This window comes from Ammodytes marinus (assembly GCF_949987685.1).
Source record: "Ammodytes marinus genome assembly, chromosome: 16".
Taxonomy (NCBI): domain Eukaryota; kingdom Metazoa; phylum Chordata; class Actinopteri; order Uranoscopiformes; family Ammodytidae; genus Ammodytes; species Ammodytes marinus.
Genome location: NC_137220.1, coordinates 22,682,457 through 22,698,697, shown reverse-complemented (window position 1 = coordinate 22,698,697; position 16,241 = coordinate 22,682,457). Strand labels below are relative to the sequence as shown.

Genomic DNA, 16,241 nt, shown 5'->3' with positions numbered 1-16,241 from the left:
ACCGTTTCTTACCTTCGCTTTCTTTTCCTTTTTTGTTTCTCTGGTTCTGCTCAGGTGATTCGAGATGTCCTGCTTTTAGGACACAGGCAGGCCTTTGCCTGGGTGGACGAGTGGATCGGTGAGTTTATTAGGGCTAGCAATAGCAGTGCTCATGAATGTAAGCTGTGTATAGGTGCAGTTTGATAATGCAATAACACAGCCCTAATCATTATTTTTCAATGGTCATAAAAGAAAACGGATGTACAGGCCAATACCTACAGGGTGGAGCGTTCATATACTTAAAACCAGTGTACAGACAAGTGGAATAAAGTTTCCTTGGCGTTGAAAGTCCATTCTTTGCACTGACGGTCTTGCTTGCTGTTAAATGTAATTTATGATCATTAGAGGAAAAATTAGACCGTTTTAGAAATGTTTACAAGTTCCTTGTAGCATCTTTAAGAAGGCCTATAAGAATAGGGATGTCCATTCTATTTCATGAGCAATTGAATATTTCTAACATAGTCATTAGACAGGGGTCATTGTTTCACTGCCTTCTGTACGATCAAGCAAAGAGCTACCTTTGTCACACTCACTCATATCACGCAAACAGTCTCATTGCTCGTTCTAAAGCGCTCGTTCAATATCCCCATCCATCCCCACAGACATGACCATGGAGGAGGTCCGAGAGTTTGAGCGCGCCACACAGGAAGCCACCAACCTGAAGATAGGCAGCTTCCCCCCGGCCATCAACATCTCCGACACCCTGCTGCCCAGCGCCCGCAGCGGGCCCAGCAGCGCGCCCGCCACCCCCCTCACCAAAGAGGCTCCAGAGTTCCTCTCCGTGCCCAAGGAGCGACCCAGGAAGAAGTCTGCCCCGGAGACTTTAACCCTGCCTGATCCATCGGGCCGAAGGGACTCCATCTTCAAACTACCCAACTTCTTCTCCTGGAACTCCAGCCCGCAGCCGGAGTGAGAGCGTGGGGGGGAAGGGGTTAACCAATGTGGATCAGCAGCAGAGGATGATGCCTGCCCAGCACATCCATCCACCCTCCACACACCACACACACACACACACACACACAATGCCCCCCTCAGCCAGCTGAAGTGAAGGAGATGTTTCACTGCCCCGGTGATCCAAGCCCCACCCTTCAGCAGCAGCAGTAGACCCTGTCGGTGTCACACAGCTAATAAAGCTCTCAGGTGCAGCCAGGGCAGCTTGATCTCTACAGCTAAAAAACAAGACAAGCAAAATCCCTGTGAGGTGTAAAGGTATAGCACGCCCCCATTGAGAGTCTAACAAAAAGCAGAAAACAGACAGGCAGCACCAGGCGTAAGGCAGTATGGAGTCTGATTGGTCCGATTGATTGAGGGTAGCGTATAGCGTAGTTTCCTGAACATGTTTTTATCCCACAGAGCATCAGCTAACGTTCATGCAAGCTCAGGGTGTATTGACGGCATATGTTGAGATTCAGTCACTGCGCATTAACTTTACATGTACAGATTTATTTTTCATTTCTGCTTTCCCCTTTTGCATCGGCGCCTCTGGCTTGGTTAACTGGAGCTTGTTGTGTCTTTTTACGTGGTTGGGACCTTTTGATGGGTTCTTGTAGGCCACTGTATCAGTTGAGTATTAAGGTTTTCACAGTCGGGTGTGACGGTGGTGGTGTATTCTTGTATATAGGCCTACTGTACGAACATTACTTAAAGCTAGTGTGTAACTTTTGTCACCCCCATGAGGAATTCTGAGTAATTACAAAAAACACTGTCGGTGCATCTACATGAGGTAAGCCTTCGGTGATAGTGCATTGGTTTTATTCCTTCTGCTGTACATCCTGGTTATTTCTTAGCAGTCGAATCAACAACTGAAACATTTCTTGGGCGCTTCTTGGGATTTTTCTGAGTTCCTGCGCCAGTGTCGGGGGGGCAACTCTAGTTTGTAAACGCTGCCATACTGAGAAATACAGAGAGTTTTGTGGAGCTGATGGAATTAATCAACTTTTTGTCAACTCGTTTGGCAATGGCTTGAATGTCACCATTTATGAAAAGGTTACTCACTGTAGCTTTAACCAGTAAAATGTCACCACTTCAAAATGAAAATCATATCCAGTGATAATGCTGCTATAAAAATTGCTCTTCTGTATTTTAATGTACAGATCTCTCTTATCTTATTAAAGTGTTTATAATGTGATATCTGTCAGCCTTTGAATGACTTCTGTAACTGCATGTGTTTTGACTCCAGAGGCTGCTTTTTAAGTATTTGTAAAAAATGAAATGTTTTCTTTGTTATCTCGGCCTCATACTTGATGTTGTTGTTTTTACAGCCTCTTCCTGAGGATTGCATGTTGTTTTACTGCTTTATTCATTTCAACTGTATTTATTTTTTAGTCATATATACTGTTGATGGCTTTTGTATTGTACATTAAATGAAACCCTGTTGTATCCAGACTTGTTTGAGGACTCTTTGTTAATACGATACAAAATAAATGATTTATAACCTAAGGTCATTCAGAAGCCATGTTATTTAATAAAATGAAAGTATATGAGAAGTGCTCAAAATCAAATCATTTTCACAAATTCTTTCAGAGCACATAGTTTGAAGGGCTAAAACAGAGACTTTTGACCAGGTGTAACTGCAGACCGTACACATTTAAACCTAGGAACTTCATGCGTACCTTGATGAATGTAAAAAAAAAATGTACTCGGTGTAATGTTAACATTTAAGTCTTGTTGATTTTCAATTCAAATAAATTTTAGTTTGCTCTCATTAAGAAGAAAAAATCATTAAAAACACCACTAACTACATTGACTAACCACATTGTGAGTCTGTATTTTGTAAAAAGAGTTTAGAGCAATTGATTAAGATTTTCTTTTGCACAAAAGGAAATAACATTGCAGCTGAAATGTACAGCTCAAAATGTGTTGTTTTTTCTTCATTTCGATTGAAGTCCTTCTGTGCTTCTACCAAATGAAATGCAGCTACAATATACACTCACCGGCCACTTTATTAGGTACACCTGTAGACAATGTACTGAAGTCAAACCGAGCATCAGAATGGGTAAGAAAGGGGGTTTAGGTGACTTTGAACATGGCATGGTTGATGGTGCACGGCAGGATGGATCCATACTTTCATGTTGTTTATGCCAAATTCTGAACCTGCCATCTGAATGTCGCAACTGAAAACGAGACTCATCAGCCCAGGCATGATTTTTCAATCTTCTATTGTCCAATATTGGTGATCCTGTGAGAATTGTAGCCTCATTTTCCTGTTTTTAGCTGACAGGAGTGGCACCCGGTGGGGTTTTCTGTTGCTGTAGCCCATCTGCTTCAAGGTTGGTCGTGTTTTGCGTTCAGAGATGGTATTCTGCATACCCTGGTTGTAAAGAGTGGTTATTTGAGTTACTGTTGCCTTTCTATCATCTCGAACCAGTATGCCCATCCTCCACTGACCTCTGACTTAAACAAGGCATTTTACGTCCACACAAATGCCGCTCACTGGATATTCTTTCTTTTTCGGACCATTCTCTGTAAACCCTAGAGATGGTTTAGAGTGAAAATCCCAGTAGATCAGCAGTTTCTGTAATACTCATACCAGCCTTCCTGGCACCTTCAACATTGCCATGTTCAAAGTCACCTAAAACCCCTTTCTTTCCCATTCTGATGCTCGGTTTTAACATCAATAAGTTGTCCCGTCCAGGTCTACATGCCTAAATGCTTTGAGTTTCTGCCATGTGATTGGCTGATTAGTTATATGTGTTAACAAGAAAATGAACCGCTGTACCTAATAAAGTGGCCGGTGAGTGTAGATGGCCATTTTACTGAAGTCCACACATCCAGTGCACACCACAATTCACTCTTGAAATACTACTGTAGTCACTAATATACTGTATGACAAACATTATAAAACACAAAAGTATTCCCCACAGTGCAGTATTAACCCACTGGCTGCTGATAAAAATTATTCACAAACATTCACCTTAGCTCCTTTCAAAACGTTTTATTAATAAAAAATAAATGACCTGACATGTTGGCACCACTTTGTCCTGGTCCTTCAAACTCCTTCAAACTAAACAGTGCATTTAGCCTGTAGTCAACAGGATGCTGTTTCCAACCTCAGTATTATAAATACAATCGCTTAAGTGCTCATGTGTTTGTCTATACACACACATACGACCACACGAACAATGCAAATTCAGATGAGTGCTCCGCCTGCACTTAAACATAATGAAACGCGAGTCAACAATGGCAGGGATACACGACTCTTTAAATAAAAGTCAGCACTTCAAATGTGCAAAGTTCAATTTGAACACAATAGTATATACCATTTATCTTTTAAGCACAGGCATCCATAACCTCTTACAAACCCAGACAATAAAAACATAAAAATACATATTATTTCATAAATAAACGATTATACACAATGTGTAATGACAGGTCATGTTTGCCTTTCCTTATAAGTAAACACAACAGAAACCACCACCGTACTACAACGCAGTAAATACATTTGTGAAGTGCAAGCAAAGAAGAGTCTTTTTCAGTTGTGCGTGATTTTGCGGTCAATAATCTTTCTCCCAGCTTCGCTATCTTTCCTGATTGTCCAGGCCGTTTGTTCTCCGTTTCTCGCTGAAGTTACTCATGACACCGAGGAAAAATTCATACCAAAAAAAAGTGAAGCCTGTTGACAGTGCAGCCTTCAGCAGACTGGGCGACAGGCCTTTGAAGAAGCCACGGAGCCCCTCCTCTTTGGCTATCTGAACCATGCAGTCCACCATGCCTCTGTAGCTCCGCACCTACACGTAACAAACAAAAGACCACACTTCAAGATGGCGACTCTGGAGAACGCTTGTTATTAAAACCACTTTTAGTCAAAATCAGTGAATATCTCCTCACCATCAGCTACGTCTCCATACTGTGCGCGCTGGGGCGGGGAAAAAAACAGCCTAGGCTTTGTAAACGGGCATGTTGCTAGCTACAGTGGGCCCCTTTTTTCAAATACCCTTTGTTTACAGAGCCATATGCTGTGTATGTATTAACTAGGGCTGTCAAACGATTAAAATTTTTAATCAGATTAATCACAGGATTATGTGGATTAATCACGATTAATTTTACCACTTGAAATCCAAATGATGGTTTTAATACTGAAAATAAATTTAAATCAAACTAAAATATATACCTACCACACCATAATTCAATTGGTCTGTCTCGTTACTATGTCTTTGGGCAAATATAGGCTATATAATGGCATTTATTTGGTGAATCTATAGATTGTGCATTCTTGAATACAACTTGATTACAGTCCGCGGTGTGTGTGTGTGTGTGTGTGTGTGTGTGTACGAGCGAACACGTTAGGGGACTGTTCATTTGTGCCAGGAAGCCAACCTTTGTGTCCTCGCGGGCTCTGAACAGAGCGGACAATGTTTCTCCTCCTGTTGCTCCCGACATCAACTGTCAACCGCGGCAGTTGATTTTATATACTATCTATGCCCCCGACACAGACGTGACCGTTAGCGGTTTAAAACACGGCATGGGCTAGCGTGCTGTGATGTTTGGCTGCGCGCAGCTACTGATCCTGGGTCAGCCGCAACGTTAGAGAGACTGTAGTACAGAGCTGGTGGGATGCACGGGGCGGATCATTCTGCACATGCGTTAATTGCGATAAAAAAATGTAACGTGTTAATTCCAGAAATTAATCAACCTGCGTTAACGCGATAATTTTGACAGCCCTAGTATTAACACCAGATTTTGTTTTCGTCAGTGCTGTAAAAAGTACGGTGAGGTAGTGGATTTGACAAAAAAGTGATTTTGACAACAGGCATAACTGCTGACTCCACCTTTTATCACTTTAGACCTGAATCATGAGCTCAGAGACAATGTGAAACAAGCGTACCTGTCCAAATTGAACTCTGGCGGCCTCGAAGCCCCCCACCTGCAGTCTCTTCTTGAAGAGGTCAAAGGGGTACGTCATTGTCTTGCTGACTACCCCAGCCGCGCTGCCACAGACCAGGCTTCTCAGGATGCCTGGAGAGAGGGGAAGGTGCATTATAGAGATCACAAGCCACGTGAGATGTGAATACTTTCCAGGTGTAATAAAACACCACGGCTGAGGACAAAGCGCTCTCACTCTCTCCACTGACCTCCTGTCTTCCCTGCGTTGGGCGGTGGAGCCAGCAGCTTTTTAAAGACGTTGTAGGAGAAGAACTGCAGCCCGGCGTAGGGAAACACAGCCAGCAGGGTGGGACACAGGCCACGGTAAAACGCCAGAGGCCCCTCGGAGCGGCACATTGTAGACACGGCATGTCGCAGGTTCCTGTACACCTGAAAAGACACGAAGCAAAGGGTTTCACAAAATCCACCAGTCTTCTCGGTTCTAATCACAATATTTCCTGGTGATATAATTCAATTAAAGTCACCACGAGGAACTGTCAGCTTCTGTTTGTTATAGGGGGACTTTTGGATAAAAGCAGTGATGTATCTTTTTACGACACAAGCACTCAAGCGCATGCCGGTGTTACACCGAAATCTGGTTTGCCTGGCTTAAATCGTTCTGTCCAAGTTCCCGGGAAATATCGGACCTGAGCAAAGGCATTTTAATAACCACAATATAAAAGTAGCCCTGTTCTCGCCCATGGTCTCACTAACAGGTCATTTATGATCTTCAGATAAAGAATGAGACCGTTTCATAAACATTTAAAGGTTCCTCGTAGGAGGTTTGAATAACAAGACATCACAATGAGTTGGATTTGCGTTTTCATCCAGAGTCTGACCTTGGGTTCTCCCTGAGCTGCAAAGCGTGTGCGCAGTGTGTCCAGAGGCTGGCACACCACTGTAGCAGAGCAGGCAGACAGGCCGCCACACACAAAGTGAACCCCGGACGTCTGGCTGTCGAACGGCGTCGTCTTGTGGGCCGCCTCCGTCAGAAACTGAAAACTGGCAAACTGGGAAAGCAAACAAGAGGTACACACAGTAGAAAATGAATACATCCTGTAAATCTCTGTGAACGTCTTGTGGCGATAATGAGTGATAGTTTACAGTTCAGGGCCCCCTACCCTACCTGAACGGCCCCGAAGCAGATGGAGAGGAGCTGTGCAGGGACGTGGCCCTTCCAGAAAGCAGCGAGTCCCTCCTCTGAATGAATGCAGCGAAATGCCTGAAGTATTCCCCAGTACTTCCCCTCTTGCCTCTCAATCTGCAGCTGTGGGGGAAAAGCAGAACTGATCACCACAACAGATTCATTTATTTATGTTTTTAATATTTCATTAGCATTTTCCTTTGATTCATTTATATCTTCAAATCATCATTTAATCCACGTGATGATGATTACCTGAAATCGGATTTTCAGCACGTCAAAGGGGCTGATGAGGGCTCGGGTGACCATCCCAGCAGCCGACCCAGCCAGAGCTGCTTGCTCTGGGGAGGGGGCAGCATCTTGCGCCCCGTGGTCATAGCCCACCATGGCTCCTCACGCTCCTGTTAAACACTGCAAACAGACATTTCAAAATCATTTGTATCAACACACCCTCATGTCATCTGAATAAGAGGCTTTGAGTCAAGTTTAAATAATAATGGTTTTAAAATATCATATCATTATTTTAATTTTTGATGTCAAATGTGGAGCTAAGTAGGACTGCATTGCAAATTATAATGGCACATCTTCATCAGTGGACGGTTGAGACACTGTTGTAGTAGACGGTGAAATGTTGTTGTGAGTATGAATATCTAGATAAAATCAAGCAGTCGAGACTACAATATAATCTCAAATCTCAAATTAATATAATCTGAGGAGAAAATAAATAACTGTCACAGTGTGTAGAGGACATGTAGGCTAACTGGGACCTTGGGACAAGCTATGCTAAGCTAACAACAACAGAGCAGCTGTTTGCTCTGTACATAGACACAGACAGACTCTTACCTTAAAGTTTAAATCCTTCATGAATAAAAGCACAGCTACAGTGCTGAACCCCAACATGTACAAGTCCAACATGAACAGGGCGAGGAAAGGTTTCTACCGCACGCCTACAAAAAAAAGCTTATGATTTCCGGGTCAGAGAGAGCGTGCAAAGAAGAAATATCTTGTCAAGATGAATCACTGCTTCGTTTAAACGTGACTGAAAAAAAAAGTCTCGTAAATGGAAATGTTCATACCCTAAAAACTCTTAAATGTTAATTTAAATATATATATATATAATAAATGTTTAACCATTATTATTAATGGTACGGAAATGCTGTCGTGTCTAGCTTGATTCAGGTGTAATTGTAGTGTATCCCTGTGGCCACAAGAGGGCAGACTGATACTTACTCCACTCGCACCAAAGCAGAAACAACAGACATATTACAGTAAAAATGGAAACAGAAACGAAATAATAGGCTAAATAATAAACATTAAATAGTATTTTAATGTGTATTTATGAAAGCTGTAATAACTCCAGGTGTAGCCTGTATATGTGTGAAAAATAGACTATAGCCTAAAAGAGGTGTGAATCTAGCAGCAGCTCATTCCCCAACGTTTTTCATTTAAAGTGTTACATTAACTGTTGTGTTGTAATTATAGAAAATTAATTATATTCAAGTGACAAAGATGGTTGCTTCATCAAAACTAAATCAAGAGTAAAGAAACGCAGCACCCATCTGGCTGTATGTGCCCTCTGGAGGCAGCATCACTGCCATCTAGCGGTTGCAGCGAGTAATTTCATCACCATTATATTTAGGTTAGACACAATAGCATAGTGATATAAAAATAAAAATAAAAACTAATTTTAAAAATAAAATAGAATAGTGATATGTCCAGTTTAAATGTCAAAATAACGCTTTAACGTTCGAAAGCGATGGCAGTATACAATGTGACCACCAGAGGTCAGTGCACATGCCTGCACACATAGTAAAATGGCAAATTAAGAATTAAGCAAGAAAAGTACAACATCTTCTTGTCGCCTATGCTCTGGGATTCATCCCGACCCTCATTGATGTAGGCCCATCAACGGGTAAAAAGAAGAAGAAAAATAATTCAATGTGGGGCAGTAGTATCGACCCTTAAGAAATAGTTTTCAAGAGTGACAGGGTGTAATAAGGAAAATTAAGTTCACAATTATTATTTTTATATATATATATATATATATATATATATATATATATATATATATATATATATATATATATATATATATATATATATATATATATATATATATATATATATATATATATATATATATATATATATATATTTAATTAAGTGCACAATACACATAAAGTAGAAGAGGGCAGACCTTTTATAATATGTCCGTAACATAGGGTCCGTAACATAGATAATAATTTTTTTTCATTTATAACAGACGTACTTTTTTTGCGTAACAGACGTAATGCATGCGTAAATGTCCCTCCTTTCGTATGTGGCTACGTTCACCTCAGCGCCGTGAGGGGGAGGCAGGGATCTATCTTGCCGTGATAACTTCGTCTTTGAAAGGCTGTGCCTGGTAACGCCTGCAGTGCTTACACGAGTGCTATGACCAGCTTAAATGTGAAGAATTGGCGTAAATCTTAGGTAAAACTTTGCGCGTATAATCGAAATGTAAGTAACCCACTTAAACTGGCTTTGTAGCAACTTCATATGCAGTTGACGTAAAGCAGTTTCTTTCTTTTGGCGGGGCGCTCGCAGCGTGAAGGTAGGTTAGTTAGGTGATAAACTTGACGCTAATACCACTCAACATTAACGTTAACGTTGTTCTTTGCAGATATCTAATTTGATATGAGTAAGCTGCATCTATTAGCGACACGACAACAGTGTGTAGAAGCTACATTCACTTAATTTAACCAACGATAAACCAATATCGAGGTACCTCAATCGACGTTAGCTAACGTGAGATTTAACGACACTTGTTACTTGTGTGAAATCTAATATATTAATACCTCACTGTTTAAACTTTAAAGGGACACGTAGTTCTCGTGTTGTGTGTTACATCTGATGATTTGGGGTGTCGGGTGTGACCCCCTTTGGTTGACCTGACTTTGCCCATGTAATCCCTCCTATCCCTCAGTGAATGAGCAGACAGTTTGATGACAGCACAGGATTTTTGCAGGTTATTGTTGTCGCACGAATTGCTCTGTGGCCTCTGTCTGCAAAGTATTTTGTGCCCAGGCTTGATGCACAACACTCTAAAAACGCAGTAAAAAAGAACCAGCATTGTCTGACCTCCACAGCGGGACAGCAGCACAGCTCTCGGGTGTCATTTGGGTGCTAAACATCTAGAATGGAAAACTCCATTGAAGACTACAGGATCCAGTCATTTGACCTGGACACCCAGAAGTTGCTGAAAACAGCCTTGAAAGGTTTGCTGTCACCTCTTATTTACTATTGTGTGCATTCACCTCAGCATCATGTTGACAAACGCCTCCAATAAAAAAACTTGAACTGGCGCTTTTAACTTAGAACAATCAATTAAACTACCTGTTGGTTTTTGTGTTTTTCCAGACCCAAGTTCAGTGAACCTGGAGAAGGTGTCTTCCATCATCATGGAGCAGTCTCTAAAGGACCAGGTGTTCAGCAAAGAGGCAGGACGCATCTGCTACACCATAGTGCAGGTCGGTACCGTTTGCGCTTGTGCTTTGAAACTCATCTGTTTTGATCGAGAGACGCTGGCTGTTGGCACCACTAAATCGGAGGGAATTAAGGAACAAGAGCAGGACTTAAACATGCCATTGAGTCTCTTAAACTTAAATCTCAATCCTCTTACCTTTATTAATGCCTAACTGCTAGTTGACACTGGAGCGACAGGAGGCTCTTAAGCCAGCTTACCTGCACCACTATGTGTCCTGACTTTTTTTGGCTCCATCCTTTCTACCTCCCTGACTAAGCATAGGATGACAACTGGTTTCAAGGTATAACCGCGGTATGAAAAAGTCAAGGTTTCAATACGGCCATTGTCTCTCTCATACTGTTCTTAAGGTACTAGAACACACAGGATGTTAACAAACAAGTGTATTAATGTTCAGAATATTCCTGCATCCTAACCTCTTTTACTAGAAGAGAAATGTGTAGAAAGTGAGCATGTCTCTAAAAACCTGGTTGAGCTGCTCACTTTAAAGGACTGATATTATTTCAATTTTGTTAAGAATAAATTAAATGATTTATATTATTTTGTTATCATAGATCATAGATGTCCAGAATATGTATATGTTATTTATATATATATATATAAAGATTGTGTCCAGTTGGGATTTTTTTTTTACCCAGACATTGAAAAATAACACATTTGAGAATACCGTGAAACCATGCTATTTTTTGCTTACGGTTATCATAGGGTCAGAATATCATACCTCCGCCATGCCCTAACCCCCCCCCCCCCCAAACCCCTCCCTCTGTCCTGCTGCAGGCTGAGGCCAAGCAGAACAACGGCAGTGTGTTCAGGAGGAACCTGTTGAACCGGCTCCAGGAGGAGTTCAAGGAGCGCGAGGACACCAGGGCCCGCTCACTGCAGGAGTGGGTCTGCTACGTCACCTTCATCTGCAACATCTTCGACTACCTCAAGGTCAGTCACTCATCTTGTATTGGTTTCATCTTGTGTTGCTTTTTCTTTTTCTTTTTTCTAAAAATTTTTACACTGCACATGTGCCCCTGTTGCTGCGACTTAAATGCTTCTGTTGTGCGGTAATACAAGCTGTTCACTCGCTGGTGGCAAGATTTCCCATCATGTGATAGGTAGAAATTCTAAGTTCCAGTTGCCCTGGGGAAAGTTTTAGCCCCTCTCTTTGTATGTGTTGACATTCAGGTGAACAGCACTCCGATGGTGGCGCTGGTCCACCCGGTGTATGACTGTCTGATGAGGCTCGCCCAACCAGACGCTCTGATGAATGAAGAGGAGGTGAGAGAAACAAAAGATCTATTTCAGGAAAAAAGAAAATGTAGATGCAAAAACTGTAACATTTCAATTTGGTTGATTTATTGTATTGCTGATCGTGAACCCCTAGCTGCAGAATATGAAATATTACGTGTTTAAAGGAACCATAATTGTTTCTTTATTATAATTCTAATGAGTGTATAGGTCACTAAGATGTCCCCCCCCCCCCCCTGTGCAGGTGGACTGCCTGGTGCTCCAGCTGCATCGTATCGGGGAGCAGCTGGAGAAGGTGAGCAGTCAGAGGATGGATGAACTCTTCTTCCTGCTTAGAGACGGCTTCCTGCTCCAGGAAGGCCTCAGCTCCATGGCCCGTCTGCTGCTGCTGGAGATACTGGAGTTCAGGGCCGGGGGCTGGCTGTTAAGCAGCACCGCACACAAGTACTACTACAGTGAGATCGCTGACTAGAGAGGGTTTTACCTGCAAAGGACACACCAAGGTGCCGGGCAGCTGTTGTTACTGCAGGTGCGTTTCAGCCCTTCAAGCACCTTGGATTCCTCTCCTTTAGTCTCCACCCCATTCTAAAAACCAGCAGATTCACAGAAGATGGAGATGTCCTCAAAGGAAACCACGGAAGGGTTCTGTGAAGGTAAATTGTAAAAAAAAAAAGAGACTTTGGTTTTGCTGGATTGCTCCCTGCGTTTGATAATATTTCTGAGACGTGGATGTGGAATTGTGCAATAGTTCGCAAAGGAGTTGAAGTTAAGTTGACGAGGTTTAGCCTCATTCAGGTGCACTTTGTTTTAGGATTGGCTTGTTTGATTCCAGCTGAAGATACTGTTTTTTGTTTTTTTTATATATATATCTTGCTGGCATTCCTGTTTTAAGAATTAAGAAAACGTTTCAAAAGTCCAACTCATTCCAGTCTGGAGCAAGCTGCTTTGGTCTTTCCTTTTTTTATTGTTGAGTGACCAACATTTTAATTTGATTGAAAATCAATGTATTGATTATCTAGTTGAATATTTTAGAGTAGAATTGAGATTTTTTTTTTTTTTTACAAAAGGTTTGAAAAGCAGTTCAGAGGAATTTATTTTCCTTCTTTTTTTTTGCCTCATTTGTCCCGTTAGCATTCCCGTGTCTGTGTGAGGCCGTATGGAAGGAAAATGCGTTGTCAGATAAATCAGCTAGAAATGTACTGCATTCCTGGATTCACAACATAGTTTCATTTGTTAAAAAAAAAAAAATCGTGCCAACAGTCATCCAATAGTCTTATTGTTAATTCATGTCTGTTGATCATATTTTGTCATTTAAAGAAAGTACCTCAAAATTGTACTGAAGTATGGTACCTGAGGAGTAAACTGTGCTTGGAACAGGTGTTTTTCTCCATCATCAGTTGTATTAAGTGAGTAGAAAAAAATGTATTCTTCCTTGAATTCAGGTTCCACCAGCACCAACAACATGACGTGGCTATTTTTAACCAAAGCTGTGCTGTGCCTTGGAATCAGACAGACACGAGCATAGGACAAAAACCTCATGGTGCGTCTATTTTGAAATGTAAGTATTTAAAAAAAAGCTTGTACCTGTAATACTATGTAAATAAGTTAAGTTTAATATAAAATGCCATTCACAGCAGTCGGACAAATCAACCTATTGATTGAAAAAAAACCTTTGAATTTAGAAGAGTGAACCATTTGTACAGGGCCCATCCATGGTTAAGGATGTAGGACATTTATATTAGCTCTCCAAAAAAAACTGTTTCAAGATTTGTGTACAATCGTTGGGATTTATTTCGCCACATCCAAGTTGGATTGATTTCAAACAGGTTTTAATGATTGTATGTTTTGTATAAACTCACCCTCGAGAGGTTAAAGTAGGAACAACCAAGTCTGACTGCTGGAGACTGACTGCAATATGTTTATATATTTTAATACACTCTTACAACATTTTTACATTACACTCAGTTCCATTTTTTTTGGATGGTTGGGTTGTACATTTATTGCAAATTTATTTGTTATAATAAATCTTGAAGTTTCCTTAATTCAGTTTTACGTTTTTATTGTGTTTTTTAAATCCACTTTACAAAAACTAAAATGTGACCGTTCACTTTTCACTGTCATCCTACACAACTTCTTTTTACAGCATAGTCCTTGCACCAGAAGACTTTTCCCCCCGACTTCACTATTTACATTATGTGTCTGAATGTCCATCTGAAACTGTCTTGTTTTCCGACACTGTCCGTCAATCTGAAGAAACGTCTGAACTCAGAGTCTTTTTTCTACCACCAGCGGTAGTGTGCGTAGGCTCTGTTGGCTTCGGCCATCTTGTGCAGCTCGTGCTTCTTCTTGAAGACGTTGCCCTCCTTGACGGAGGCCGCCAGCAGCTCCTGGGAGAGTTTCTCGTACATGTGCGTGCGTCTGTGTTTGTTGTCCCTGCACTCTGCGATCATCCACTTCATGGCCAGGAAGCGACGCCGGTTGTCCGATAGAGGGATGGGCACCTGGGCGGGGTTTGGGAGACCGGAATACAATTAGTATCTTGGCTGTGTTCCAATACCCATACTTTTTGATATCTAGTATGGTAGGAAAAAGATTTAGGATGTCCCAATTCTTGTGGTCAGATTTAGTATGCTTGAAAATACCCGGATGTCTACTACATCCGGCCGAGATTTTTCGTACTGAAATCAGCATGCTATTCTGGGCTATTCTGACCCATGATCCAGTGTGCACCGGAAGTGATGTCATATCGACAGAGCATCCGTATGAAAACAACCGGGGATGCTACAGATATAAATTCAAAAGGCGAGATCAAGGCGCAATGTTATGATGAAATAAATAAGTAAAAGTATGTCCCAATTGTAGCATACTAGCTAACTTGGTTATTTTTATGGTCAGATGTAGTACGTAGAATAGAAAGAAGAAAAAAACAGTATGCGATTATGTTTAAGCTTTGTCAGTAGTGCAGAATCCACAGCTGTCAATACAGCAGAAGAGAACTCACCTGGTAGTACTTTCCACCCTTCTGAATGCTGGCCAGCCCCACGTCAGGCTTACAGTTGTCCATAGCTTGGTGAAAGATGGTGTAAGGGTTGCACTCGATCTCCTCCTTCTTCCCGTCAGGAGCCTTGTGGTATTTTTCCACCTGTTTCCTCTTGATGTGCTCCAGTGTCTGGTAGCAGAAAACAAAAATGGTGGTAACTTACTCATATACAATAAGGACATATCTTGGAGACTTTGGGGCAGTGTTGGCTAGCTTCCCTTACCTCTGTCAAGATCTCCCGGGCTAAAACCTTGTCTCCATGCTTCATCATCATGTTGATGAACTTACTGTAAAAGCAAAAGGGACAACAACAACACAAAATTATCAACTGACACACACTTTTCAGATTTTTCCCACAGCTAGCAGGGGTGTTTGTTTTAGTTAACTACCTGAGGACGGGGTCATTGAAGACAGAGCTGGACACTCCGCTAGTGGCTGCCTTGATGGGTCTGAGCGCTTTCATGTCGCGTTGTTCCTTCTCCTCTGCGCTCAGCTCCGTCTCCGGCTTGCCGTAGGCCTCCCTCCTCACCTCGGGCTCCAGGTAGTAAGGGTTGTACCTGCTCCATCGCACCAGGAGCACTCTGCAAACACAAGGACACACCGGATGGTTTAGTGTGTTGTGTGGTGTGAAACAATTCAGCCCTGACCATAAAAGTGATACAAATGTATTGTCAAATTTTGAAATTTGCTGGTTTTCTATTTTTTTTTTATAACAGTAAATTCAACTTGTTCGGAGTGGGGGCCGTTGGTCGGCCTGAAAAGGCAATTTGGGATTTATAAAAATGTTCTGACATATCTAATGACAAAATTATTGATTCCTTGTAGAGGAAACTATTACAAATTCCAATACTTACAAACAGTTGGTCTCTGTTACTGCTTTTCTTGTTTTTTTATATCATTATATAGGAAATAACTTTGGGATTTCGACTGTTGTTCAAACAAAACAAGGAGTGTTGAACGTATAACCTTATTTATAGCCTATATTGGTTGCATAACAAAACGAAACAATAATCAGCTAACCAACCGATGGTGAAAATGATAGAAGTAATTTTACTCCGTTCCTATTACTCATGATTGGGATATAATTTTTACAGACGCAAAGCACAGCGGTAATAAACAGGCACCTCAAACCAAATGTTAATTGTTTCATAATTCATATAAATTAGATAATTACCTTGGTGTCCAAGGTTTTAATAAACCCGACAAGGAGGCAGTCATCTTGGAAATGTCAGCGTGAGTCAGGACCCCGGGTAAGTATCTCCTGCAGATGCCTTCTTAAAAAGAACCTACAAATAAGTAGAACTAAAATTCAGCGTTTCATTCGTTAGATTTTTATATAAATAACAACACAAAAGATTGAACTAATTTTTAACAACGGTGAATACTGTGTGTTTTTTTTT

The 16,241-nt window shown here is 41.4% G+C and overlaps 4 protein-coding genes across 6 annotated transcripts in view; 2 read left to right on the top strand and 2 right to left on the bottom strand.

Moving 5' to 3' along the window:
* Positions 1-952, top strand: part of pitpnc1a (phosphatidylinositol transfer protein cytoplasmic 1a) — a gene marked incomplete at both ends in the record, with an annotated part of 73,749 nt that extends 72,797 nt beyond the window's left edge. The window contains 2 exons of the mRNA XM_080044176.1: positions 55-118; positions 642-952. Coding sequence (XP_079900302.1) covers positions 55-118; positions 642-952 — 375 coding nt within the window. The remainder of the gene's footprint in view (positions 1-54; positions 119-641) is intronic.
* A 3,015-nt stretch (positions 953-3,967) lies between these two features.
* slc25a19 (solute carrier family 25 member 19) lies at positions 3,968-7,990 on the bottom strand. The gene is made up of 7 exons (XM_080044515.1): positions 7,886-7,990; positions 7,298-7,453; positions 7,028-7,168; positions 6,741-6,911; positions 6,111-6,291; positions 5,864-5,994; positions 3,968-4,766 (listed from the first exon to the last, which is right to left on the bottom strand). Exons 2-7 carry the CDS (start codon positions 7,427-7,429, stop codon positions 4,557-4,559), a joined length of 966 nt encoding a protein of 321 aa, XP_079900641.1. The 5' UTR covers positions 7,430-7,453; positions 7,886-7,990; the 3' UTR covers positions 3,968-4,556.
* Positions 7,991-9,439: 1,449 nt separating this feature from the next.
* Positions 9,440-12,285, top strand: mif4gdb (MIF4G domain containing b). 3 transcript variants are annotated; one of them, XM_080043593.1, is made up of 6 exons: positions 9,440-9,514; positions 10,171-10,299; positions 10,442-10,551; positions 11,343-11,498; positions 11,739-11,831; positions 12,046-12,285. In XM_080043593.1, the coding sequence occupies exons 2-6, from the start codon at positions 10,221-10,223 to the stop codon at positions 12,271-12,273; spliced, it is 666 nt and encodes a 221-aa protein (XP_079899719.1). In that variant the 5' UTR covers positions 9,440-9,514; positions 10,171-10,220; the 3' UTR covers positions 12,274-12,285. The 3 variants fall into 3 exon arrangements, with proteins under 3 accessions (XP_079899719.1, XP_079899718.1, XP_079899720.1); XM_080043592.1 differs by having other exon boundaries at positions 9,447-9,541; XM_080043594.1 differs by lacking the exon at positions 9,440-9,514 and adding an exon at positions 9,554-9,635.
* Positions 12,286-12,307: 22 nt separating this feature from the next.
* On the bottom strand, positions 12,308-16,073 carry mrps7 (mitochondrial ribosomal protein S7). The gene is made up of 5 exons (XM_080043591.1): positions 16,016-16,073; positions 15,231-15,422; positions 15,065-15,128; positions 14,803-14,970; positions 12,308-14,302 (listed from the first exon to the last, which is right to left on the bottom strand). The coding sequence occupies exons 1-5, from the start codon at positions 16,057-16,059 to the stop codon at positions 14,081-14,083; spliced, it is 690 nt and encodes a 229-aa protein (XP_079899717.1). The 5' UTR covers positions 16,060-16,073; the 3' UTR covers positions 12,308-14,080.
* Between the last annotated feature and the right edge of the window lie 168 nt (positions 16,074-16,241).

Coding starts and splice junctions, on each gene's coding strand:
- slc25a19 (XM_080044515.1), bottom strand. CDS start 7,429: ATGGTGGGCTATGACCACGGGGCGCAAGATGCTGCCCCCTCCCCAGAG. Junction 7,169..7,297: donor TGCTGAAAATCCGATTTCAG/GTAATCATCATC, acceptor TTTCCCCCACAG/CTGCAGATTGAGAGGCAAGA. Junction 5,995..6,110: donor CAACGCAGGGAAGACAGGAG/GTCAGTGGAGAG, acceptor CCCTCTCTCCAG/GCATCCTGAGAAGCCTGGTC.
- mif4gdb (XM_080043593.1), top strand. CDS start 10,221: ATGGAAAACTCCATTGAAGACTACAGGATCCAGTCATTTGACCTGGAC. Junction 10,300..10,441: donor GCTGAAAACAGCCTTGAAAG/GTTTGCTGTCAC, acceptor GTGTTTTTCCAG/ACCCAAGTTCAGTGAACCTG. Junction 11,832..12,045: donor CTCTGATGAATGAAGAGGAG/GTGAGAGAAACA, acceptor CCCCCTGTGCAG/GTGGACTGCCTGGTGCTCCA.
- mrps7 (XM_080043591.1), bottom strand. CDS start 16,059: ATGACTGCCTCCTTGTCGGGTTTATTAAAACCTTGGACACCAAG. Junction 15,423..16,015: donor TTAAAACCTTGGACACCAAG/GTAATTATCTAA, acceptor TTGTGTTTGCAG/AGTGCTCCTGGTGCGATGGA. Junction 14,971..15,064: donor CCCGGGAGATCTTGACAGAG/GTAAGGGAAGCT, acceptor TTCTGCTACCAG/ACACTGGAGCACATCAAGAG.